The 26,665-nt window shown below is 34.3% G+C and overlaps 1 protein-coding gene across 1 annotated transcript in view; it reads left to right on the forward strand.

Annotated features, from left to right (window-relative positions):
• LOC129218037 (insulin-degrading enzyme-like) overlaps positions 1-26,665 on the forward strand; it is a 171,916-nt gene that overhangs the window by 65,730 nt on the left and 79,521 nt on the right. The window contains exons 8-11 of the mRNA XM_054852216.1: positions 14,459-14,571; positions 14,655-14,744; positions 19,491-19,563; positions 25,932-26,024. Coding sequence (XP_054708191.1) covers positions 14,459-14,571; positions 14,655-14,744; positions 19,491-19,563; positions 25,932-26,024 — 369 coding nt within the window. The remainder of the gene's footprint in view (positions 1-14,458; positions 14,572-14,654; positions 14,745-19,490; positions 19,564-25,931; positions 26,025-26,665) is intronic.

Below are 26,665 nucleotides of genomic sequence, written 5' to 3' on the forward strand. Positions count from 1 at the left end.
CAAATAACGTTGACACTTATTTATTCATCGAATAAGAAAAAAATTCCGAAGTGCATTCTCTTTGGATTTTTTAAAGAAGTGCTATAGAATATGACATTTCATAGATTCATTTTTGCCGATGGATATTATACTAAGAATATTAATAGTAATCCTGTATTTAAAGTGTTTTTTTTTTTCAGTTATAAGTTAAAATGGCGTCAAAATGGCATAGAAATTTAATTCTCCTGTACGCAGGCTCGAATCTACGTACTCGCAGACCCAGCAATGCGAGGGTCTGTTGGGGAGGGAGGGCGGTAAAGGGGGGGGGGGGGGAGCTTTAAACCAAAAAACTTTAAGAAACTAAATAAAAACCAATACTTCAAATTTAAAAGCTGAAAATGTTTTTGTAATCTTTTAGTGAAAATTTGAGGAACTATATATAGAGAAACTCAACACATAGTATTACTTATGAACTTTAGCGAACCTTAATTAATAAAAATAGTTTAACAGGAGTCACCAAGTTGTGAATTTGAAACAAATTCCTTTTAATAATAAAATATACTATTCACAGAAATATATATAATCATTAGGAATCCTCAAAGTTTTAAAATATAGAAACGAAAGCACACACACACACATAGGTTCTAAAAATTTGAAGGACAAAAATAGAAGAAAATTTGGTGGTCTAGCGATTGCAGTTTTGCATTGTAGGTACTGCTCTGTACGTCTGTTTTTGGGTTTCAGTGTGAATCGGATGTCGGAATGAATGTTGAATGTATAGAAAAGGTTAGTTTCTGAAATCTGAAAGGTAAGACGTTGCGCCGTAAGCGCAGGGCTTGATTACCCAAAAGGCTCGGGAAGCTAGAGCTCCCCCTCAGAACTTTCAGGAAGCCCAAAAATTACTGAAAAACTTTTTAAAAATTCCAGATTCAGCTTTTAAAGGTACTGCAAACATTAGAACTGGTTCTATCAAATTTGGCCGAACTATTACAATGTACTTTCATAACAATTTTGTGACAGGACAAATCTGTTTCAGCAACTAACGACCCTTTGTTGTTTAGAATTTCAGTGAAAACGCATGTAATTTACAAAAATTCTATCAGTCGGGTAGGAGGAGAGGTTAAACATTGATCTGAATTTTGCTGTGTCTAGCAACAGTGAATTTTATTTAAATGTGCGTTGAATTTTTAGAAAAATTTCCAACACAGAATTTGTGAGGCCCTGAAATGAGAAGGAGCTTTCCCACTTCAGAGGTTAATCGGGGCCTGCTTAAAGTCTTCTATAAAATTAATTTATGTTTTCTCTTCACTTTGCAGATTTGCCGCTTCTATTTCTATAACCTCTGTTGAGTGCAGAAAAAAAAGTAAATGCACCATAGGAAAGAACTCATTTAAACGATGTTTGTTTTGATTTTCGAACGTAATTTTTGGCATTTTTCAAGTTTGAATTGCTTTTTTCCTTGGAACATTTTCAAAAGTAAAAACAAGGACTTTTGCTTCCAAATGTATAATATGTTATGTTTCTGAAAAGGTTTAAGAAAAAATTACAAACATTTTACTTTCATTTAAAAAAGGAAATGACAAAGAATCTCTGATTTTTTAAAAACCTTTTTTTTGGCAAGAGCAAAGATTATACTTGCAAATCTCCACCCCCCTCCCTTCCTGTGGTTGAAATACTAACAAGTATGTCCCTAGCGGTGCTGCTTCGGTTCTAAAAGTAGCCATCAATTTTTGACACTTGGATTCGAACATTTACGGAAGTTCAGTGTACTATTTTTGCTCAACGTTTTTAATTGAGATCGTTCATAATCTTTCAGTGTTTCAGACTAACAATCAATCGAATGCGGATGAATAATCAATTCTTGTATCGCTTGTACAGTCAAAGTTCGGCAAAGAGTGTTTAACGTCTGTTCTTATCTTTTTACATTTCAATCCGACCCGCTTCTGTTTTTCTTGGGGACATAACATAAATATATTTTCTGTTTACTTCAAGAAAAATGTAGGTTTACACTTTTGAACTTTCATTTCCATTAACGTACTATTTTAAAAGAATGTAAAAACCTTTTTGTCTCCAAATTAAGGTATTTCTGTGAAAGTTTTGCTTATAAATGAAATTGAAGAGCAAAATTAAAATGTTGAAAAAGCCGCATTGCGGTACATTCTTTCGTGGTCCTAAAAAATTTGTCCGGAATGTATGACTATAATGTTAGCAAAAGAAAAATGAGCTAAAATGGCAGAAAATGTAGAACGTGAAATAAAATCGGGAAAAAAGTGACACACTAAATATGTGTTTTTGTCACAAGCATATAATTCCCATTATTTAAATTATGAAATTCTAACTAAGAAGTTAAACGGCATTCATACAAAATCCAGCGTCTTATAAACTCGGCCAATGAAGAGTTAAAGACGTGGTTTTATCAACGAATAACCAGGAAATTAAAACCTTTTATGAAATTTTGAAGACTGAATAATAAGGAAGTAAAGTATTTCAATTATCAAAACTAAACATTTTTGAACGAGTCGTTCAAACTACGGAAACACATGGTGAGGAACAAGACAAAGCTAAAAACCACATGAAACCTAAATCTGGATCATGTTTTTAAAAAATTTCCCTGCATTCAATTTAATCTGGTATAATATTTGTCAGAAATAGACATTGAAATGTCTGAGAAACACGTCAAAAATTTGTATTTTGACCCGATTAAGCCTGTTATTTCATTAACATGGGGGGGTGAGGAGGAGGGGTAGCAAAGGGAATGTACTCAAAAAATGTTATTTTAAAAACAATAAAACACGAGCAAGGAAACTTTTTCATTTGTACAATGCATATCTCAAAAATGGGGGGGTGGGGATTCCCCCTCCCCAAAGACAAATCTTTGCAAAAAATATTACTTGTAATATTAGTTATATGTACCATATTCAACTTTTATTCAATTACCCTTTCATTAAAACGAATAGTGTTGGAAATACAGCTGAAATAAAGCAATAATCTGCATTTTGAGCCCCCTCTTTGCCCCCCCATAACTCGCAAACCCGACGCTCAAACTCTTGGGACTTTTTGGTACGTTATCTCCTCATGATACTGAACAACTTGGTATAGGTGCACATTCTTTTTTTTGGAATGTCTGGGTCATGACCTAGTTTGACTGGACTACAAGTGAAATATATTCTGCTTCCATTGTAGATAACGCAACACATTTATGTTTAAATGTTCTCCAATTAATTGGGACCCGATCAATACACAAAATTGATCCCCCCATTGAGACTCTATCCTCTCGATTAGCGGCGTAATCAGAGTCGGAAAACCCCCGTAGGTCTACACTACTGATAGAGCTTAAATTTAGCTTGTATGATATTGTGTACTTTAAATATCCTAGCAATCTTAATAGAAAATCCCAATGCTTCCTTCTAGGATTTGCTTGAAATTGCGAAAAAATGTTCACCGCATAAGAGATGTCAGGCCAGGTCTTTCCCGTTATGTATGCCAAACAACCCAACAAATTTCTGTATGGGAGCTTTTCTACTTCCCTTTTTTCCTCCTCAGTTTTCGGGCAGTCTTTTGACAAAACTGTACCCTTTGAGATTGGGAGGTTTGAATTTGGCACATAGTAATCTGAGAATAACCCCAAGACCTTCGAAATGTAAGAGCTTTGGTGAATAAAAAGATTATTTTTATCTTAACACAAATTCAATCCCCAGTAGCTTTCTGGTTTTCCCCATTTCTTTTATATCATACATACTTTTAATTTCATTAATTACCTTTTTAATTAAATTTTCATTTTTTGCTAGAATTATGTCATCGACGTAAATAAGAAGAAAAGTCTCTTTGTCTGTGTGATATACACAATTACATAGTTTTAATTTTTGAAAACCAAAACCACGAAGAACACTGTCTATTTCAAAAAACCAGTTTCTTCCTGACTGGTGTAGTCTATAGAGAGACTTCTTCAATTTACAGACAAAATTAGGGTGACTTTTACTGACGAAACCCTCTGGTTGTCTCATGAAGATTTGTTCCTCTAAATCAGCATATAGGTAAGCATTTCTTACATCAATTTGTGAGTGACACCATTTTAAAAGACATATAAAAATAGAAAAGAAAACTCTCACAAGCGAAAACTCAATTACTGGGCTAAAAACTTCAGAATATGACTCAATTGACTGACGGTCCCCCCTCACAACCAACCTGGCCTTGTATCTAACAACTTCATCCCTGTCATTTACCTTGAGGTCGTAGACCCACCTATTTCCCAAAATTGGTTTCCCCTCTGGTGGAGGTACGAGGTCCCACACCTCTCTTTGCTGAATGACATCTAACTCAGATTCCATGGCCAGTTTCCAGTTGTCCACCTCGGGGGTGTCGATTCATTGCCTATACGAATTCGGTATAGAAATTTCCACTAAACTTGCTTCAGGAGCTTCTTCACCTTCTTCCGAATTTTCACTCTTGTCACAGATTTCCCCTACTATTGGATTTTTAGTTGAAAAGTCAAAAAGTTTTGGTTTATATTCTATTTTATTTTCACTACAATATTTAAAAACCTGTTTTAGTGAATTTAATCTTACTTTATTTTTACCGGCAATTGTATAATAAATATCAGTCCTATCCCCTGTCTTTCTCTTTTTGGCTTCCCTCACCCATTTAATTTTCTCACAGGGAGTCTCCTCAATGCTCTCCTGGATTTCCTGTTCAAGTTGAATTTCACTCATAGGCCTGATAAAGTTAAATTTTCTCTCATTTTTATTTTGGACTTTTAATTCCCCCCCATTTTTCATTTTCATTGAAATTTACATTAATAGTCTCTGTGACTGTTCTGGTTTCATTATCCCAGATTCTGTTCCCTTTGGTACGTAAGGCGTATCCGACCATAATCCTCTTGGTAGCCCTCATATCTAACTTTTTTAGTTTAGACTTAGGCTGACCTACATAGGCAGTACACCCAAAAATACGTAGGTGTCTAACTGAAGGTTTACGACCAGAAAACAGTTCAAAAGGGGTTTTGTCCATATTTCCTATTACTGTCCGATTCCTTACATAATTAAAACAAAGAGCGGCTTCAGCCCAAAACTCATCCCCCAATCCATAATCATTGAGCATAGACCTCACACCATTCATTTTGGTTAAATTATATCTTTCTACAACCCCGTTCATTTGTGGGGTGTAGGGGTTGATCCGCTCTATCTTTATTCCCTGATTGGTGAGATAGTCCTCAAAATCTTTGTTAACAAATTCTTTTCTGTTATCGGAACGGATAGCCAAAATTTTTGAGTTCAGGAATCTTTCAGTCCTTTTTTGAAAATTGACAAAAACATTAAATGCCTCACTTTTTGTTTTTAAAAAGAAAACATGATTTTCTTGAGAAATCATCTATAATTATAAAAATATATTTCTTTCCCCCCCAAGGACTCGGTCTGAAGGGGTTCCATGAGATCCATGTAGAGCAATTGAAGTGCAGAATTAGTACGCCTTTCTGGCATAGATTTAAAAGATCACTTCCTCATTTTTCCCAATTGACAAGGGTCACAATTGGGTTTTTGCCCCTTCTTAATTTCTAGTCCCTGGACTGCACCGAGTTTACTTGTTTTGGTGATACTCTCCATATTTATATGGCAAAACCTTCTATGCTATTTCTCCATGTCAACACTGACCATGTTGGCCCCTTCAGAGGGGCCCTTGGCCTTAAAAACTTTTGTATAATTAACATTTTTACAATCAATATAAAAATTTAGTTTGACATGATAAAGTTTATTTATTAAATTTGCTGTAAATAGTTTAACATTCTCTTGATTAAAAACCCAGATCTTTCCAGGCAACCATTTAAGCTTATAGACCTGTCTGTCTATATACAAACCAGAAATTAGGTTGCGTCGCAGTGTTGGAGCATAGAAAACATTATTGAGGGTGATGGTAACTAATTTTCCATCTGATTCAATTTTAAAAATTACTTTCCCAATGCCCTCTACCTGACTTTTCACGTTTCCTACAGCTACCTCCATTTGTGTGTTTTGAACAGGCTCTAATTCTGCAAACAATGACTTATCTCGACAAAAATGAGATGTACTGCCACTGTCCAATAGCCATGTATCCTCACATTTTGGGTAGGTAGTATTTGCAGAAATTTCGTTTTCATTTACAGAACAAAACATTCCTGCCTGAGGGTCTTCTTTGGTTTTGAATTTAAAAATGTTATCCTGTTTTACTTTGTTTCGGCTCCAACACCTTGACGCAATATGCCCTTTCTTTTTACAAATGTAACAAACTTTATTCTTAACATGGAATTTACTCCTACAATTTGCCATTCCGGAGTTTCGGGGTTTTGAAAACATTGCCGAATTTTCTACATTAGGCTCTTCGGCCAAATACCTAATCCTGCCTTCCTCAGCCAGTAGTTCGTCTTTCACTTTAGAGAAAGTAAATCTCTCTTCTTCCCATCTGTAGATGGCTTGAGCAATACTGCTGAAATTTGAAGGTAAATGTCGTATCAATTGGAAGGTTCTGATTTTTTCTTCCATGATATATCCATTTTCGACTAATTGGTTAAAAATTCCCCCCAACCTTGCAGCGAATAATCCCACCATTTCACCTTCTTGCATTTTGCAAGAGAAGTAGGATTCCCATAGCATGGCCACTCTGGCCAAAGATGGGGGTTCAAAATTTGTCTTAAGGGCTTTTCAAGCTTCACTAGGATCTTCCAAATGATCAATTAGCCTTTTTAGGTCTTTTTCTAAATTTAAATAGAGATGATGGCTAAAGCTTGGCCATATCTTTTTCTGTCAGCACTAGTTAATTCCCCTTCTTGTTTCTTTTGGGTAACCTCCCATAAATCCCTTTCTATGAGCACCATTTTTATGTCTTTTGACCAGGTAGCCCAATTATGGGAGCCCAACTTCTCCACATTTCGATAATCCTTCTCCATAATAAAAAAATATTAAATTTTCTCCGGGCAGATCAACCACACGACTCTGCTACCACCTGTTGGATATATTTAGATCTTATTGAGTTAGTAGCCTACAGCTAAGCTGAGAATTAGGCAACTCATTACCAACTGAATTTTGAGGAAGTAGTCTGCCCGAAGAAAATAAAACATGAATCATTTTAACATTGGAAAACATTTATTTAAGCATGCATTAGTAAAAATAGTTACAACACAATAGTTTAGTCCTCAAAATGTTAGGTATGCTAAGTCAAAAAAAGTCTTACAGTAAGTCCAAATTGAATCAAGATGAACACGCAGGATGTAAAATTCCTATCGGCTTATTACCGTGAATTCCGCATAGGCAGAAGGACAACACCGCAATTCGTCAGTTCATGCCTCGGACACCAATTCACCACATCCAGGTAAGCCATGTAGATGGACTCGCTCCTTCCCTTAGCACTGAAGACTAAACAACTGGCTTAACTTGAACAATAATAACTTTCCATTGTGATGAACATCACCACAGCACGCGCTTCCGAAGTGGGGGAATCAACGAGGAAGCAATCCAAATACCAGACCTCACCAGAGAGGCCGGCAGCCAAAACGTTATCAACACATATGGATGAACACAAACACCAAACAGCACAAACGAGAGGATGAGTGAGAGAGTGAGCTACGATCGGTCCGCATATTTATTGCCAGATCCGACTGTGCTCGTAGTAATGTGACGTTACCTCATTTGCATCTTGCAAGAGCAGCTCAACTCCGGAAACACACAGCTTGCAGGTTGCTCAATCCCTATCTTATTCGATATTCGGCACCTAATACCTCAACAGGTTATCTTACGTAATTGACACGTGCTCTGTCGGAAGTTTGCCGACTTCTGCCAAATGGCGGCAACCAATCATAGCTTGCCACTAATTTTCCCGAACACTTCGTATTCAAACTTAAACATTTGAGTGTCAGTGGCAGGTGGATGGGATTCCCCGTGCAAGGTTTTTCCGGAATGGCAAAAGGTAAGTTACAAAATTTTTTTTTCTTTAACAATATTGATGAAATCCTTCAAGAAACAAAAATAAAGGCATTTAGCCCAACAATTCACAATATAAGAGCAACTTCCATTTTCATAAATTTTTGCATTTCACTCAATGAACTTTTATGGATTTCCTTTTCTTGACTTTTAATTGTATGTATGGAAGATTCACTCATACCTAATTGTCGTGCTATCTTCGGCGCATTTTTTAGTCGAGATTCAGCTTTTCAAGATGCTTTAGCATCAAAATGCTTTAGCTTTTCTTTAATTGTCAAAAACTTTTCTTTTTCTTTCTATCTTCACAAACTTTAGATGAAACAGCGCTCTTAGGTGTTATTATATTTCATCAACTTTCTCATTTAGAACGGAAAAAAAAATAAATAGAAAATAAGGAGTAACTGTGTATATGCGATGTTCAGATTGATTAGTATGGTGTGAGAACTTCCGCTCTCAGTGATGCGAAAGGGAGAAAGGTTTATTCACAAAAAAAATTATAGTAGCCAATAAAAGAGCCAATACTTGCTCATCACGGTTCCTCTCCGAAATTTTTCACATGTGAGAAATTTGCGATAGCTCTAAAATTCTTTACTGGTGAAAAAATCGCCTTATAGCCATTTTGCATAAATCGGATCGCGTTGTAGCGGGAGTCGACTGGATTGCAAATTGGTATGTACCGATAAGGAAATAGTTGATTAATGGGCTGCCAATTACAAGGCCGTAGCCAGGATATTTTTTTGAGGAGGGACATGTTCAGAGGCAAAGGTGGTTCCAGACATGTAATCAAGGGGAGAAATAGCATTTAAAAGTTATGTTTTTTGTTGTTTGCAAAAATTAAACTAAAATGTAATTACAAAGTTAGTATCAAATACACTGGCAACAAAAAGGTAAGGTACAACCAGTTTTTTGCATCTAATTTAAAAATGAATGAATGTAGAAACAAAAAAATTGGAGGATATATGCATTAAATAGTTTTTTATTGAATGCGTCATAAAAATTTGTACAAGTGTATTGCAAAAACGATGTATAACAAAAAAAAAATCAATCTTTGGGGAAAAAGCCATTTTTGAAGAAAACAGAGCATCACAGTGTTATGTTGTAAAATGTCATAGAAATAATACAAAAATGGGTTCTAATGAGGAACCTGTACACCCCCCCCCCCTAACTTGAATGCATTAACGGCATCAATTTTCCATGCTGTTTATTAAGTTGTCAGACACCAGAATAGGAAACGAAGACCAAATACAGAGTAAGTCTTGTTCCAGTTAATGTAACGACCTTGGAGGAGGATTTAAAGCAGCAACCTGTCTGCCAATATAGTCCCAAAGATGTTCTATGGGATTCAGGTCTGGAGATCGATCTGGTCATTTCCATTCGTTCCAGACTCAAGATACTCCTCAACAATCCGAGCTCGGTGAAGTCATGCATTACCATCCATCGGAATGAAGTCATTACCAATAGCACCAGCATATGGGCAAAAACATGGATCAAAGATTTCATCCCGACATCTCATATCAGTCAGAGTTACTTCATGGAACATATACAGGTCAGTGTCAACACCGAGCAAGATCCCTGCCCAAACTATGATTCCACCATCTTTATAACTGTGCCTTTCAACAGTGTTGATGTGATGGTATCTAGTGTGCTGTTCCCTCCAGATCACTAGACGCCCTAAATCACTCTCCAATATAAATCTGGACTCAACTGTGAACAACATAGAAGCCCATTGCTGCTGGGTCCAGAAAACATGTTCTCTTGCCCAGCATAAGCGGATCCTTCGTTGTGGTCTGTTGAGCGGAACACACAACTGGTCGTCTTGCATAGAGAACTGCATTATGATGACGATTTTGCACCCTTGTAGCAGAGATTCTTCTTCCTGATGCTACAAAGTGGTCTGCAATGAACTGCGGCACAGTAGTGTTCTTCTCCTTCGTGCCAAAAGAACTAGAAAACGGTCTCCTACAGGTGTTGTAGGTTTTGGTCGGCCTGGAACAGATCTTCTGGACACAGAATCTTCTGATTGGTATTGTTCCAAAAGTCGCTGAACAACACTACGATACACATTGAGACGTCTAGCAGCATCAGCTTGAGACAATCCTATTTCCATCCAAAAGTATGAAAGCTTGATATTTGCATATTTTTTCTCACTCAAAAGATGTGTTCTTTTCTATAAAATAAAAGTCGCAGCGGTCATTTTTTTATAAATGGTTTTAAAATTCGTTATTATCATTCGTGCTAACTATGCATTTCATTGTTACTGCCATTTTTTTAATGGTGAGCTTCAAAAAACATGTTGTACCTTAACTTTTTGAGGCCAGTGTAATTAATTTACATTATAACAAAATTATTCATCAGGGAGTAATGACATTTTTATGTACAATCTATATCACTATCACTCTTTGATGACTATATTTCAACTTAATAAAATAAGAAGACTTACTGCCTATAGTATATCATTTAGTGTTTATTACATGTTTATAGTTACAAATGCATGTGATGGGTCGACGGGGGCTTTTAGAATAAATTTTGGGCAAATAAGTGAGAAAGTTACAATTGAAAAGTAATCTACAATGCCACCTCAAAAAATAAATTAATATTCTTAAAGGCTACAAATGCAGTAAGTAGCATTTATTTATTAAAATCTACAAACTTAAGCATTTAATCAAAAGTATGTTTGGATTAGAACTGGTAGTTTTGATCATTTAAATCTGTTACATCTCTTGTTGAAGTGTATATCAAAGAATGTTTTTAAAATGTAATTCGTAATAAGAGTCATTAACGTTCTGTAATGGACCCCAGTGGCACAAAGTTTTGTAGCTGTCTGCGACAAGCTTTTAGAACTTCATAATCTGTCTGCAAAATTTTGAGCATGGTTTCAATAAAATATAAAATGAACGAGCCTTTTTTAAAATTATTTTATTTGAAATAAGGCAGGAGAAATAAGGATTTAAGGTAAGCCTCCCTCCAACCCCCCAAAGACTATGGTGCACCTCCCTAAATTCTATGAATCACTCCCCGCTCCAGAACAAGGCCCCCACCCCAAACTGAGACTTTCTCTAATTACCTCTCCTCTCCACCTAAAATTTTTAATGGTGCAATCTGATGACCCCCCATCCTTGGTGGGCACCTGACATTTGCAGACATGCGTTGACTATTGAACAGGGGTCTTCCAGAATTTTTCACAGGGTCCATTTTTTTGTGAAAAATAAATTCATTTTGGGAAAATTAAATAACTTTGTGTTTGGGGAGGGGGGAATTGTAAAACGAAATTTCAAAGTGAATGTTTTTGTGATATTTTTTCTTTTTCCCCTTGATAATATCATTCTTAAAGGTTTTCAAGGGGGGGCTCAGTGGCCTGTCTCTGGGAGATAGGAACCCCTTAAATATATTTAAGCTATACACCATTCCACATTATATTAAATTATGCTATAAATGTTAATTGGTAATTTTATACGTGCTTATTTTAAATAATTTTAACAAAAAAAATAAAATTCAAGCAGTGGTTGAGCATTTAACCCTTTAAAACTCTTAAAAATCTCAGCATTTCGTTTAAACCTTCTAAATTTCTTAATTTCAATAAAAATAAAAGGATAATTTATTTGTTTACCTCTTAACAAAGCGTACTAAAGTTCAAAAATTTGAAAAATCCGATTTTCAAAGAGATCGCAATTCTCAGTGAAAGCTCCAGAAGTATTAAAACGGATCATAAAAGAAACACATTTTAAAAATTATTTTAGAAGCCTATGATAAACATCTCACTAATATCTATCGACACAGTTGCTGCAAAACTAAAATTAAACTATCTATTCAGCATTTAAATTTTTGACTCATAAACAAAAATAAAATTCCGTTTTAAAATCTTGAAATGATGGTTTTAATAGATTTTTAATTTATTTGCCTCCATATAGAGCCAAGTTACCTTGAAGAAAAGAGTAAAAATTCAATTCTTATATTGGATACAAACAGATTGCATTTTTCAAAATGAAAGTATTAATAATTTTCAAATTACTGTTTAACAGGTCTGCATGACGAATATCATTAATTATCACTATCATTAATTATCACTGACATATTCACCGAAAATTCGGAGTCATAAAAAAAGGATGAGTATAAGTTTAACACCAGACAATAAATGGCGATAATTTTAAAGCTGGTAACCTATTTGAAGCGATCACATTTCAATTCACATTTCAATTTGCTGATAAATTTTTTTTTTTTTTTTTTGCCTTAAGTCATTAGCGGGAAGGAAAAGTCCTTACACTGCCTGCATTGTCAATTAGTTTTATAACAACACCACTGCTAACAATATGATAAATCAAAGAAAATTATTCACTATGTTATAGCTATTTATCGCTTGTATCACAAAAGTGTGCTGACTTTTTTTTTAAATATTTTTTTTATCCACAGAAATATGCATTATTTTGATTTCAGATTTGCTTTTTCAGTAAACAATTTGAAAAAGATTGTTTTGTTTTGGTTTATACGTGCAACGGGCAAACGATGAGTCAGCAGTTCATGCAAATAAATGTCGGACAGCTTTTTTTCTCTGCGGACAACCTTTATTATTATTATTTTTTTTTTGCAGACAACTTTTTTTTTTACTGCGACACTGTTCGCCATAGGGTTTCTTGTCCGCAATTATGTTGTCGTGTCGCAGCGTTTCTGCCACTGGGACCAAGGTGTAAAAAAATTACAACTTTTTGAGGAAAGTTTTAGAAATGTGTATGTGGGTGGGCAACGAGGAGAAGAGATGAAAAATGATTCTGATTGAAAGTAGATTTTGTCTAGTGAAGGAGGAGTAGAGGGAAGAGTTTTAATTATAGTCTTTGTTTCTTTATTTATTGGAGAAGGGTTAAAATTTAGGGGGAGGATTTGTCCGGATGGTTCTCACTTTGTCTACTGCCATGGCCGATTAGTTAAAATGACAATTCTTTAATGTTTCTTCAATTTTTCCATCTTTGCCCCCCCCCCCCTTTTTCAAATTACTCTATTTTGACTTTTCGGAATAAGTTCATAGTTAATTTCTCTTTTTTGAGTGATGGTTTTTTTTTCTCCATTTTTGTAATTTTTCAAGCAATTGTTTGTTTCAAGAAATAAGAAGAAAGTTAAAATTAAACTGCAGTTTCGGCAGACTTTCAGCCCTGCGTGCCCTTTATCAAACATAAATTTGTCCTTATTGCCCTCCTTAGGGACAAATGTAACCTTATGTACACAAAGCCTTTTGAAGAAATGTGTTGTTTATGATTTTCCTGATTATTATTCAAGACAGATAACCCATGTACTTGACATAAAAAGAGGTCATGCCCTTCTGAAAGAACTCTAATCCTGCTATGTCATGGATTGAGGATTAACACAAGTGGTGATGAAGGACCTTAAAGTTAACATGAGATTGAAAAAGGAGAAAAGCATTTGCTCAACCCTGGTTAACCGGTAATTAACCAGAAGCATTCAAATATAGCTACCGGGTAATTAGTTTTGCCAAAGTTTTCTAGCTTCTCCGGTTAATCCATTGGTCGACCTCAATTTAAGCTCGTTGATAGAAACGTGTGACAACTTTGACCAATTAAAATAAATTATTTTTCGCATGCGCAGGATTTGTCTGCTCAAGTAACTGTGTATTCAATGTAACCGAAATTGATTGATAGAACATCAGCTGGTAAACAATTGGTTAATAACCTCTGACCTCATTAGCTGTCCTGTGATCAACCAATGGTAGTGGACCGATTGCTCTATACCAACGCAAGCAATTAGCTTTGCGCTATCAGCTTTTGGTGAGGACTCTGGTAAAATGTTTGCGAAGGGGAACAACTTTCTTTGAAAAAAGTTGGTGTTATAGAAAAAGACATGGACGACATAGATAGTGTCATGGAAAAAGAGACTTTCAGTCTTTTTTCGTGGCTCTTTCATGGTGTAGGGCAAATATGCCCTGCGTAAGCCCTAGTGTGACTTACGCTCTAAAAAAATATTATCAAGACAAAGAAACAGAGCATCATAAAAACTGTTTACATAAAACAAAACAGTCATTCATAAGGCTTCAAATTTTCTTGCTAGTACTTAAACATTATATAAAGTGGGTTATATTGTGTTTATTAGAAGTACAGAAAAGGGTAACTCAATATTCTTCATTTAAAAAAAAAAGTACCTCCATTAAAAGGTGATAGAAAATAAAATTATTTATCTCGCTTTTTACATTCTTCAAATGCAAACTTACCGAAGCTTACTCAAGTTTTGTGTTACATTTGAAACATGTTATTCTAAATTTTACTTACAGCATTTGTTAGTACTGAGTCAAATTTTATGTTTAATCTAATGTCAATTTATCTTGTTTACAATTTTTTGATTTTTTAATCTGCATTACTGACTGCTAAAAAATTCTTGCTGCTGGATTCATTATTATTCCAAGTAATGAAATATAATTATTGTTTGTTGCTAACTGATGTAAAAATTAATTGGCTTTTTTCAAAATGAAATTCTATTCTCCTATTGTTAAAAGTAGTTATGAACTGATGATATGATTTTAATGTGTTTTGTAGAAAGTATAGAAGAATTACTAGATGTGGTAGTTCCATTATTTTCAGAAGTGGCTAATGCAAATGTTGATATTCCAAGATGGAAAGAACATCCATTTGATTCAAAACATTTGCAAGTAATACACAATATTTTAGTATTAATATAGATTTTTATTTTTTCAATTTTTAAATCTAACATTTAAGTATGCTTTTAATTCAGTTACAAGGTTATGTTGTGCCAGTCAAAGATATAAGAAGCTTAAACATTACGTTTCCTATTCCTGACCTTCAAGAACAATATCAAACTAATGTAAGTTTTTATGTAAAATTTACTTTTTGAATTATATGAAATTTTGATACATGGTAGTACTATAAATGGTATGTATAAGGGTAATATATGGTAAACTCTAATGAGTTAAAATGACAGTACACAAAGCAGAGCGATAAAGTTTAGCATTTGTACCAGGTTTAATTTATTCTACAGCATTAATTTGCTTAAACAAAACACATTTCAACTTCATTTCACAACTCCCTCTGTACCTTATTTAAATGGCAACATTTAAAAAAGTTTTCCACTGCTTCCAGTGAAAAATAAAATGACAATTCACATTTTGATTGTTTTGTAGAAAAGACTGGTTAACTCTTTTTAATTATGCCTTGCTTCAATGCATAGCATCCTAAAGGCTCCCATTGGCTCAGCTGGTTAGAGCATTGTACTAATAATAAGAAGGTCCGGAGTGCAAATCCCCACGAGCCAAAAGGTGTTGTTTTAATTACTTGTTTTCTTCAGTACAGTTGTGATCCAAATTTCCATGAAAATATAAACTAAACTCGTTGCAAGATGCTAAAGTACAGTTCAGTTACTGTTAAAATCAAGAAACAAGACATTAGTTTTGGCATGGTAAATTGCAGGATAACTTTCAAAAATTTTATTTTTTGCAAAATAGAGACATACCAATCCGTGATGGATGCAGTAGCGGATACAAGGGGAGGGTCATGGGCGTCATGCCCCCCTAAACCGTCAACAATATTATCTGTCCACACTGTGTTCAAACAAGTTATGAATACAATGCAAATCATTCCAGTAGTCTTTTGAATTCATTAATTATTTTTTAAAGTAAATATTTGAAAAATTAATTCTTTTCATTGCTTATAAAATTTATTAATAACTTTATGCTTTTCTAAGTGCCTTATTGACTGATTTGAAGCTTTTTATTGGCTCCCAAGCAGTTTCAGAATTTTTTCGTACCCAAAGCCCCATAGATTCACTCCATGGGTGCAAGACCTTCCGTCTCAGGACGGATTTCCGTCTTGACAAAATTTTCGAGACGGACGTCGGGACGGAAAGAAATTCAATGACTTTCTTTAATTTTTTAAGGAAAAAAGAAAAATTGAGTGTTTGAAAAATATGCTTTAATATTACTGGACCGTTCCATAACCACGAATTTACATCGACATTCTCTCGGTTTTCCGCCATGTGCTTGTTTTGTTTGCAACGTGCTTTTGGAGGAGTGGCTTTTCGGCTCGCGCCGTTTGACTTTTTTTAGGTATAGCTTTGTTATTTCCAACTCACTGCATTGCAGACCGAGGAGTTGCTCGCTATTCTCCCTGATTTTTCGAAGCAATGGGCTCTAATTGAAAATTTAGCCTTTTCTCATGCTATTTTCGATCATCCTTTCGTTTTTTTCATTTGTGGTTTTTTTTTTTTTTTTTGCAAACTTTACACGCATAAATGAAAATTATGTACGCTCTTAAAATGTCTTAAGAGTTGAATCTGCATCACCGATTGAGAGTGATTGCTGACAAGATGAAATTTTTTCCCCACAGCAAAGAGCGTCCACATACCAGATAAATAACCAGGTATAACTATCAAGGATTTTGCAGATTTTAATGAAAATGGGAATTTTGGAAATAATCGGGGGGGGGGGGGGATTTCAAGCTGGTTGGAAACACCGATGGGCAAACCGTTCCTGCATTTTTGACAAAGACTTGAGGAATCACTAAATTCTAATGTCATTGAATCGAACACTCGCTAGAATGGGAATATGGGTGGGGGGGGAGAAAGGAAAGGAGAAACATAACGGCAGCACGAGTTTGCGAAAAAACGCTGCTCTTGCAAAGAGGGTAATCTGTTCGCAAATTAACCCACGATACTGAGGTCTTAAAACGTTGATATCTTGGACAATCTAAGGGGGGGGGGGGTGTTACTCACGGGTTACAGTGTAAAATATCGAAGAATTGAATTGATTTTTTTTGAAGCTAGGAGCGGTTCGATATTTCTCCACTGCAAACTCTTAAAAATTTAAAAGTCAAAAAGTTTTAGGCTGTCTCTAATGATGTAAAAGTGGGTTTTAAAAAAGAATTGGAAGACTGGAGTCTTAAAAACACTAATTTAGGCAATCTTTGGTGAATTTATGAGAGATGGTTTTGGTGTTCTAACATGAAAATATTTTGTAGCTGATGTATTAAAAACGATTTGAGGCTATACTTAAATGACTTAAGTTAAAGGGCATTTGCGACTCTCTCCCGAAAAGTGTTTGTAATTGAAGTCTCAAATCTTTTAGGCTGTCTTTGGCAATGTCAAGAGGGAGGGAGGGGGCTCTCTTTAGGCGAAATTCCGAAACTGGAGTCTTAAAAGCGCAACTTTGGACCGTCTTGGGGTTCGGGGTTTTCCTTTCCCAAAAAATATTCAAAGCTGAAGTATTCAGAACTCAGCTTTAGGTAATCTTTGGAAGACTTAAGAAGAGGGAATTCGAAGACTTTCTCTCAATACGTTTTAGAATTTAAATTCTTAAATCTTCGGTGATGAAAAGGGGAAACCGCAAATTTAAGTAAAATTTAGTGAACTTAGAGGAAAGAGTTCGGGGGGGGGGGGGTCTCTCTCCCCGGAAGTATTGAAATGCTATTTTGGCTATTTTTGAGTGAGTTAAGAGTTAGGGAATTCAGGGGTCTTTCTCGAAACATTTTCGAAATTGAAGTCTTAAAACTTTGGGTTGTCTTTGGCGATGTGTGGAAGGGAGTTGCTCTCTCAATAGAAAAATAAATCTTAAACAAAAACTTACACTGCGTTTAGTAAACACAATGAGGGGGGGTATTCCGCACCCCCAGTCCGAAATATTTTAGTTTCTGAAATTTTAAGAGCTTTGTTTTGGGCTATCTTTGGATGACTTAAGGGGGAAGGATGTAGGAAGATTTTTTCAAAAAGTTTCCGGAATTAAAGTATTAAAAATTTTAGGCGGTCATAAGTCATGTTTATAGGTAAGAGGGGTACTATTCCTACAAAACAATTTAGAAACTGAAGCCTTAAAAATTGAAATTTAGGACATTTGTGGTGAACTCAGAGGAAGGGGTTCGGGAGTTCTCTTCCGAAAATTCTTTGATGCTGAAATATTTAAAGCGCCACTTTAGGCTATATTTGAGTGCCTTAAGAAGGATGTGATTCGGGAACCCTGCTGGAATTAGGACTCAGTTCCCCTATTTCTTTTTTTAATTAATGAATGTTGGAAAGGGTACCTTGTTTAAAAAAAATATCTACTTCACTGAAGCGATTTTTTATTGCTAATTTCACTACCTGGTATCTTATAAAAGAATTCTTTTTCAAAAAGACTGGGGGGGGGGAATGGTGACAGTTCATTATCATTAGTCGGCCTTACCCTTCCCCCACCTTTCCTTCTTTTCTAGTTTGTTGGCGCTACCTTAGATAGACTTTCGAATCAGAACTGATTTATGTTGCAAAAGTGAAAATCTTATGTCCTAAGCGATTTTATTGCTACTACAAAAATGTTTAGGATCGGCAAAAAACTAATGGTGGAGTGCTGCAAACGCTTTTACCCCTTACATTATCCAACATCGTCTAAAATTGCGTTTTTGAAATTTCGAAATATTGCCGAAGGAGGGTTCCTGAACTCCATCCCTTCAATAGTGCATTCAAAAAGCGTATAAACGTTATGAAATTTAAATTACAATTTCATTTTTAAATCTTCGATTTCAGGAAAGCCCATAGCGTCCTCTCCCCCCCCCCCCTTTCTTTAATATTTTTTGAAGGTTGCCCAATATTGTGATTTTGGGACTATCAGTTTGAAATAATTGATGTAAGAGTCCCTGAACCCCTCCTTTCCCTGAACTTTTCCAAAATGGCCTACCACAGCGTTTTTTGGACTTCAATTTGAAAAAAACTTCTGGGGGAGAGCCTCCAGACACCCCCCATTATTGCCGGATTTTAGATTTTTTGGAATTATGTCAAAACACTTAAATATTACAATTTTAAGGCTTAAAATTTAAATCAAACAGATTCCAAAACTGGCATTGTTAAACTCTGCAACATTTATACATACAAATTTTACCTTAAGTCCGCATGCGGGCGGGGGGGGGGGGGGGCTGAAAATATTTTCCGTCTTGAACACATCACCAAACTTGCACCCATGATTCACTCAAGGGTCATTCTTCCACGTGACCCACTAAAATGGTAGTCTGTATTGGCCCCTGGATGGATGCCCTGTAGCTCAGTTGGTAAGAGCGTATTGCTAATAACAGTAAGGTCATGGGATCAATCCTTCTGTGGGGAAAAAACTTTTAGAGTGACTAATTTTCCTCTGCTGAATTCTGATTTAACTATCCATGAATATATAATCTTATTTGAGGCATGATTCTTAATCACAGTTGTGTTGTTACATTGAAATCAGAACATGGTAAATTGCAGTATAACATATATTATTTCGCAAAGGTGGTTTTTGTGGGTACACTATAGCTTCCTTGATACTTCTTATTCAAAAACAGGGTTTTAAATTTTTTCTGATGAGTATAAGTGCTTTGCTCAGGTCAGTTAGTTCTTAATTGTTCTTATTATCATATGAGTTTAAAAAAATCATATGACATTTCTAAAGCTAATGAAAAGGAAATTAAAAAAACTACTACTTTTTAATAATTGTTTATATGTGTTCAAAAAATATCTAGTCATAAATATTTATTTCGACTGATAAAAATTCTTTAGTCTTCAATTTTTAATATTTGTTTTAAATAATATATGGTATTAAAAGTCACACTTTTTTTTTAATAGCCTGGTATGTATTTAGGACATCTTATTGGTCATGAAGGCCCAGGAAGCCTGTTGTCTGAGCTTAAATCTCTAGGTATGGATGTATAGTACTGATCAAGCAATAATTTGTGTTATACATAAAAGAAATCATTTTATAATTTTATTAAAAATGTGTGTTCACACAAAAATGTATGTATTCTAAATGTGATGGTCATTTTATATTCAGAAAAATCCATTTTCTTAAGTATAAAACTTTTTGAAATTATTTTGACATGCAAAGTCCTTTGATGAAGCTTTGCTGCTAATACTGTGTTATGTTTTTGTGAAGGAAATTTTCAACAAAGGATATGTAGTCATTATTAGAATCTTGGCATTTAAGACTTTTCATTGTTGGTGAATAATTTGTTCATTTTAACAAAAGTTTAATTTAACTAAATCTTAAGCAAGAATTAGTTGTGAAGTATAAATTATGAATAAGAAGTTGGTCATGATTGCTAAAAATATTTTGGATATTGGGGTCATGTCATAACTTGGGTTGTTGCATGGGGTTGGGGAACCATTTTTCATTATCACTGCATGAGTTCTAGCAGAATCAATTCACAAGTTTCAAGTATTTTCTCAAAATGTTGAGATTGGCAATATTAGGCTTTAAAGTATCAGAGTCAAATCGGAATACCTGTTGGCTTAACAAACTCAAAAACGAGTGTCAAGGCTCAAAAAGCTGAAGATTTGAAAAAACAAAAAACTTTTCTACTGGTACATTTTATACTGAAAATACACGACAGAAGCGTTATATTTTGAACTTAAAAAATGTTTCTTCAAAAATTGGCAGGTAATGGCATCAACATTTTAAAGATGAAATTAACGAAAGTTTCATGGAATTTTTTTTACAACAATTATTAAAAAATTGTCTAATTTTATTTTAAAGTATGCCAAAGTCACATTTGCTGCCTTTGCAATGATAAAAGAAGAGGTATTTTCTTTCTTTTTGTTTTGAAACCAAAGCCATTCAATTATCAAAGCATTATGTAAAAAAATATTAATTGAAAAAAAAATCTTGTGCTAATTATTTGTGTAAATAAATAATATTATAGATAATATTTTTTATGCTTGCTAATAAAATTTCTTGCTTCCTTATTAAATAATTTGGTTTAAATCAGCTTAAAAACAGATATCAGATGATTTATGAATCTTTAGATCATGAGCTACATAAACCAGTATTTTACAATCTGATAGTAATTTTTTCTAAAAATTTAGTTCAAAATGTTTGGAACTTTGTTAACAGAGTTGAGCTTTTCCCCCGTTTAACTGCCTAAATATTTTGATGATATTTTCTATAAAACTTGTCTCCTAAATTTCTGACTCAAGTGAAAGTCTAAATGATTTTGAAGGTGATTATATGTGATAGAGTTTCATTGAAAAAGTTTTACAGTTGAGCTTGGATAACTGGAAGTTTTTTGGTCAGACCCTTGAAATTTGTATTTAGTTAATGCTACAAAATGTTCTTATTTCCAAGTCCAGTTTCTTTAAATTTGAAGTTTTGACCCTTTTCAAAATGCCAAAATCTAGTTTCAATGCAGTTATTTGAAAAGTGACCTGGTTATTTTCAGCTATTGTAGAAAATTGTTGGACAGAGAAGGGCTGTGAGAATATTTTTATCTTTTCTAGGAAACAGTGGGGATAGAAGGGAGAGGGGTGTTGACCACCTGTCCTTGAACACAGGTGATCCCCACCCTTTCCCTTGTAAGTGACACATATTACTCCTGTCAAAAATCATAGAGGACAGGCATTGCAATTCCTTTGACACCAAGATTGCAGTTAATACCACTAGAGTTTTCTTTATTGTACTTTTATTTTAAGCCACGTGGCAGGTGTTAAACCTTATCTTTCCCTGAAAAAATTGCTGTGATTCGTGAACTAGAAAAGGATGTAACAAAAAACTCATCATAGCAAAAGAATATGGAAAAGCACTTAAGAGTCAGGCAGGTCAGATACATGCCATTTTTGATTTTGCTAAAAATTTTACAGTGATTTCTGTGAATGATTTAGAAGACACATATTTTTCCTTTCTTCCAAAAAAATTCTTTGTGACCCAAAAAAAATCCAAAAGTTGGTCTGAACTTAGGGTTTTTCTCAAATCGACATTTTTTAATATTCAATTATTTTTGCGCCTAGAGCATCAGCAAAAATGATCTTTGTAATTACAACATGGTATTTAGTGCCTCAAATGATATATATCGTAAATTTTATGGCTGAACTTCAGTGGACCCTGGCAGGGGTATCTAAACTATGCCGAAGAAAGTGAAAATGTGTTACGTTTGAGGCATCATGGTTCCATGCACTGATGTTCAACCATAGTTTTGGCGAGCAATTTGTGTAGTGATATATATAAATTATTAAATAGGCTCATTAAATGCATGGTTAATGCTCACTGTTGCGAAAAAGTAGCAGTTTTTTCATCAAAATATGATAAAAAGTACTTTTTAGGGGCCTGTATCTCAGTGCACTGAGGGTCAGTATAGAACTTACTGCCTGCATTTTAAACTAGAGTATTTTCACGGTCAAGTGACAGAATTATTGGCAAATTTTTTTCAAGAATACCATACATATTTCAAAAGAGCAAAATGAACTATTTAGTTTTCAATTCAATCAACACATATCCGGGTTTAAACTTTCCTCCAGGGACTTCCAGATACTATTTAAAAAACTAATGTGATCAAAAATTTATCAAAAAAGAGTTATAGACTTCCAAATAGACTGATTATGCTTACTCACATACTTTATAATATAACTAGAAGTGAAGTGAAAAAAAAGAAAGGTTATTATTGCGGTAAAAACGTAATTTATTTGTAACATTTTTATTGAAGGCGTTTTAAGTATATTTTTAATTATTTTAGTTAAGATAGCTTTTTTCATTTGTGCTGTATATTATAGTTCGTTGGCATTCGTTTAGACTGTACATTATAGTGTCAAAAATTATTTTCTCTGCACTAAGCTACCATGATAGCAAACAATTACTAAGTCAGATTTTATTACTTATGATAAAAGCTATGACATTATAAAACAAGGGTATAGTTGCGTAACTGACTAGTGAGACAATAAAAAAAATGCATGACAAAGCATTGTAGCTTGAGTACAACTAACCTTATGCGTCGTTAACTCTTATGCAATTTCCTCATCTTGAAGTGCATTTTATGAGCCTGCAGAACCGTTCCCCTTAGTTATGTCACTTGTTTGTGAAAAGACACACACTCTAGTTTAAAATGTAAGCATCAAGTTCTATACTAACCCTCAGTGCACTGATATACAGGCTCCTAAAAAGTACATTTTTTATCATATTTTGATGTTTTACTTTCACTTTGCTTCTAGGTATCATATTATAAAGTTGGCAAGTAAGCATAATCAGTCTGCAAATGTATAACTCTTTTATGTATGTTTTTGATCATACTAGTTTTTAAACTAGTACCTGGAAGTTCCTTTAGGGAAGTTTAAACCCGGATAAGTTGACTGAATTGAAGTTCATTTTACTGTTTTGAACTATGTATTGAGTTCTTGAAAAGTATTTGCCCATAGTTCTGTCACTTGTTTGTGAAAATACACATACTCTAGTTTAAAATTGAGGCATCCAGTTCTACACTGACCCTCAGTGCACTCAGATAAAGGCTCATGAAAACTGCATTTTTTAGCATTTTTCGATACAAAAACTGCCATTTTTTGGCAGTGCAGAGGAGGAGCCATGCAACTAATGAGGGTATTGAATAATTTATATGTATTCTTACACGAATTACGTACAAAAACCATGGTTGATCCTGAATGGAGGGAACCAGAGGGCCTCAAACATGGCACTTTTTCATTTTTTTCCACAAAGTTTGTCGACTCTTGAAAGGCTGCACTGAAGGTCAGTCACAAAATTTACGATATATTTCAATTTAGGTACTAAATGTCATATTGTCAACACAAGAATTTTTTTGGATGATGCTTAGTACACAGAAATAATCGCATTAAAAAAAAACGCTGATTTGGAAAAAGCTCTACGTCGGGCTTTATTTACGGATTTTAAAGGTCCCCCAAAATTTTTTTGGCGGAAAAGAAAAAATACGTGTCTTCTAAAATCTTTCAAAGAATCAACTATAAAAATTTCAGCAAAATCAAAAATGGTGTATACTCGAACACCCCATTTCTTTCCGTTTCTTATAAAAACTGGCTCTTAACACTCTTTCAAGCTTTAAGAAAAAAAAAGTTTGAAACCTAATGGAAATCACAAACAAGCTAGAGAACCTGATGTAGATAAGTGTGTCTTGAAGTTGTTTAAGTGAACACGGGACAGAAACATGCCTCTCAGTGGAACTCTTGTTCCTGCACTAACTGAAGAATTTGCTGTTATCTTAGGAAAAAACAACATCAAATCAAGCTCCGGGTGGTTGGATTTAAGAAAAGAAATGGAATTTCTTTCAAGTTTTTCTGTGATAAAAGTTCAAGTGATGTCCAAAATGCAGCAAATGAAGGAAAGAAAAAGGTGCTCAAATCATTGAGCATGCACTGGACAGAGACATTTTTAATGGTAAGAAAGCTGGCCTTTTTTTAAATGTATCCCTGGAAAGACTTCAGCTTTCAAAGCCAAAAAGTGTAGCGGTAAAAAACAGTAAAGACCAAATAATTCTACTTGTGGGAGCAAGCATGAATGGCTGTAGGAAGTTATCATTACTGATGAGTTGAAAGCCAAGAAATTCAAGATGTTTTAAAAATGTCAAAACAAAACTGAAAAAATATCAAGGTTTTTTTTTCCCTTCAATTATGACCTTGGTGGTGAAACCAATACATCAAGGCATAGTTAAAAATCTGAAGCATTTCTACAGAATTCTAGTTGTTCAACACCTCCTTACTGAATGTTCCCAAAAGCTTCCATTACACTCCATCAAGATGTGCTTAAATGCATTGTCCAAAGGGAACCAAAAGACAGTAGCAAATTGATTCCAGAAGACAGGATTCATCAGGATCATAGCACTTAGTGACTTGTTTGATGATGAAAATTTACCTTGGCCCAGTTGCATGGCAGAACAGCATACCATTTGATGACTACTTCAACATTGATGAAAACAGCCATTTGTAGAGAGCTCTCTGATACAGACATTTTATTGGGAGTTCTAAACAGTAAGAGCATTGCAACAGAAGATGATGAAGATATTGAAGATGAGGTAGAAGAACGCAGGTGAATTTCAACTTCAAGTGAGGCAGTCTTTCATGTAGCAGAATATCATCATTATGTAAAAGGACAATCTAATGTGATTGAAGCTGTGTTCTGAAATGAAGATGTCATGAAGATTTTGTTTTAAAAAATCAAGTATGCTCTTTAAAGCAATCTGAAATGTCTCAATATTTCTAAATGCTGTAGTTTTTTTATTTAAAATAATAAACTTTTTTTTTTTTTTTTTTGCAATTTCTGTTAAGATTGATTATTTTACGGCATAAAAATAAATTTCTTTGGATAATTCGAATTTTTGCAGTGACCCCTTGCACTTCAAATTATCCAAGTTTGACTTGTTCAACTTGAATGCCAAACTTATGTATAAATCACACCTTTTACATCTCAATAAAAATATTATCAAACAATTGTTATTTGCAAATATTAGTAAGTTTTGTCAAAATATTTTTTTCCTTAATTTGAAAGAGTGTGGTAGTTTTATTCTCAAACAATATTTTGAATCATTATTTAGTAGTTTTAATTATATTTAAAGTTATTTTAATTAAAATGTAAGCATTTATAACATGTGTATTTTTTTTTCTTTTCACATACAACTGTTTGGGTAACATGGTCATGATTTCAGAGACTTCATATTAATTTCTCCAATTTCTCTCTTAACTGAATGTACTGAACACAACAGCATAATATGACGTGAATAATATTAATGTACATGCAAAATTAGTGTTATCTTTATTGCAAAAACAGTCAACAGAATTTTCAGACCCACCATTCCATCTGTTTCACTATGTCTGTAGCAAGTGTACTGGAAGAGGTTTTTTGAACAGCAATTTCGACTTTTTTTTTCATCTACGGACTTAAATATTCCAATTTTATGGACCACATTCCCAATAACACATTCAAAAGCGTTTTGCCGAGTAGCCAGGTTTTTTCTAAGAGTTTAAAAAAGAGAATGATGTGGATAAGGACACGTTGCTAACTTTGACCCTCTGTCCTCAAAGTTGGTAACATGTTCCGAAGAAAAGCACAAATTACCTAAACTCGACTTTTTGGAGATATTTATTTGAAAAATTATTAATTAAAGACCGAATTGTCTCAAGGTTATTGAAGAGTGAGGAAATATTTAGTAAAAATGTTTAAAACGATTTTAATATTGTGTTTAAGTTTTCAGTGGCTCCTTTACTGTAGATAATGAGAGTCATGTTATAACCTGTTTATTGCTACAGCTAATTCGTGGCATTAATGATGTTGTCTGATTGCAGGCTGGGTCAATAATCTTGTTTCTGGATACAAGGCTGGTGCTAAAGGCTTTGCATTTTTCATTGCAAACCTGGATTTGACTGAAGAAGGTTTAGGTATGTCTGGAGAACATTTAAACATTTTTAAGTGCAACTTATATCTTATTGAAATGAATTTACTGACCACATGAGTAGTGTGTAGTATGAAATGTAAAATATTGATCTTCATGAAATATTAAGGAAATCTTTAAAATCAAAACTGTGGCATAGAAATGACATGGAGCAAAAAAATAAAAAATCCATCATTTTATATGGTGAGGAACCCTTTCCTATTAGGAGGTTCCTAGTCATACTTAGGAAAACCATCTGCATAAAAAAAATTTAAAAGAAAAAAAAAAGACATCAGTGCAACCAATATTCACCAAGATATGAAACATAGTTTTTTGTGACTTATACCACTTTACACAATTAAGGTAATTCACCACGTTCGAGGTTCTATATTGCCATGGGTGCAGCCCATTGGACTCGAAGAAAGGTGGAATGACTGCTAAGGGAGAAAATGCGGTTTGATTCCTCCCGACAGGAAGGAAAGCGTCATAACAATCTGGATAGGGGTGAATCTGCTTTTCTCAAGATGCAGAGAAGTTCCATAATGTAGAACAACCACATTATTTAAAAAAAATATCCTTCTTAGATTCACACAAAAATGCATCTTGATTTCACAACAAACTATTTTTTTATTGAATGGATTTACGTCG

Source organism: Uloborus diversus, chromosome 3 (assembly GCF_026930045.1).
Source record: "Uloborus diversus isolate 005 chromosome 3, Udiv.v.3.1, whole genome shotgun sequence".
In the NCBI taxonomy this organism is placed as follows: Eukaryota; Metazoa; Arthropoda; class Arachnida; order Araneae; family Uloboridae; genus Uloborus; species Uloborus diversus.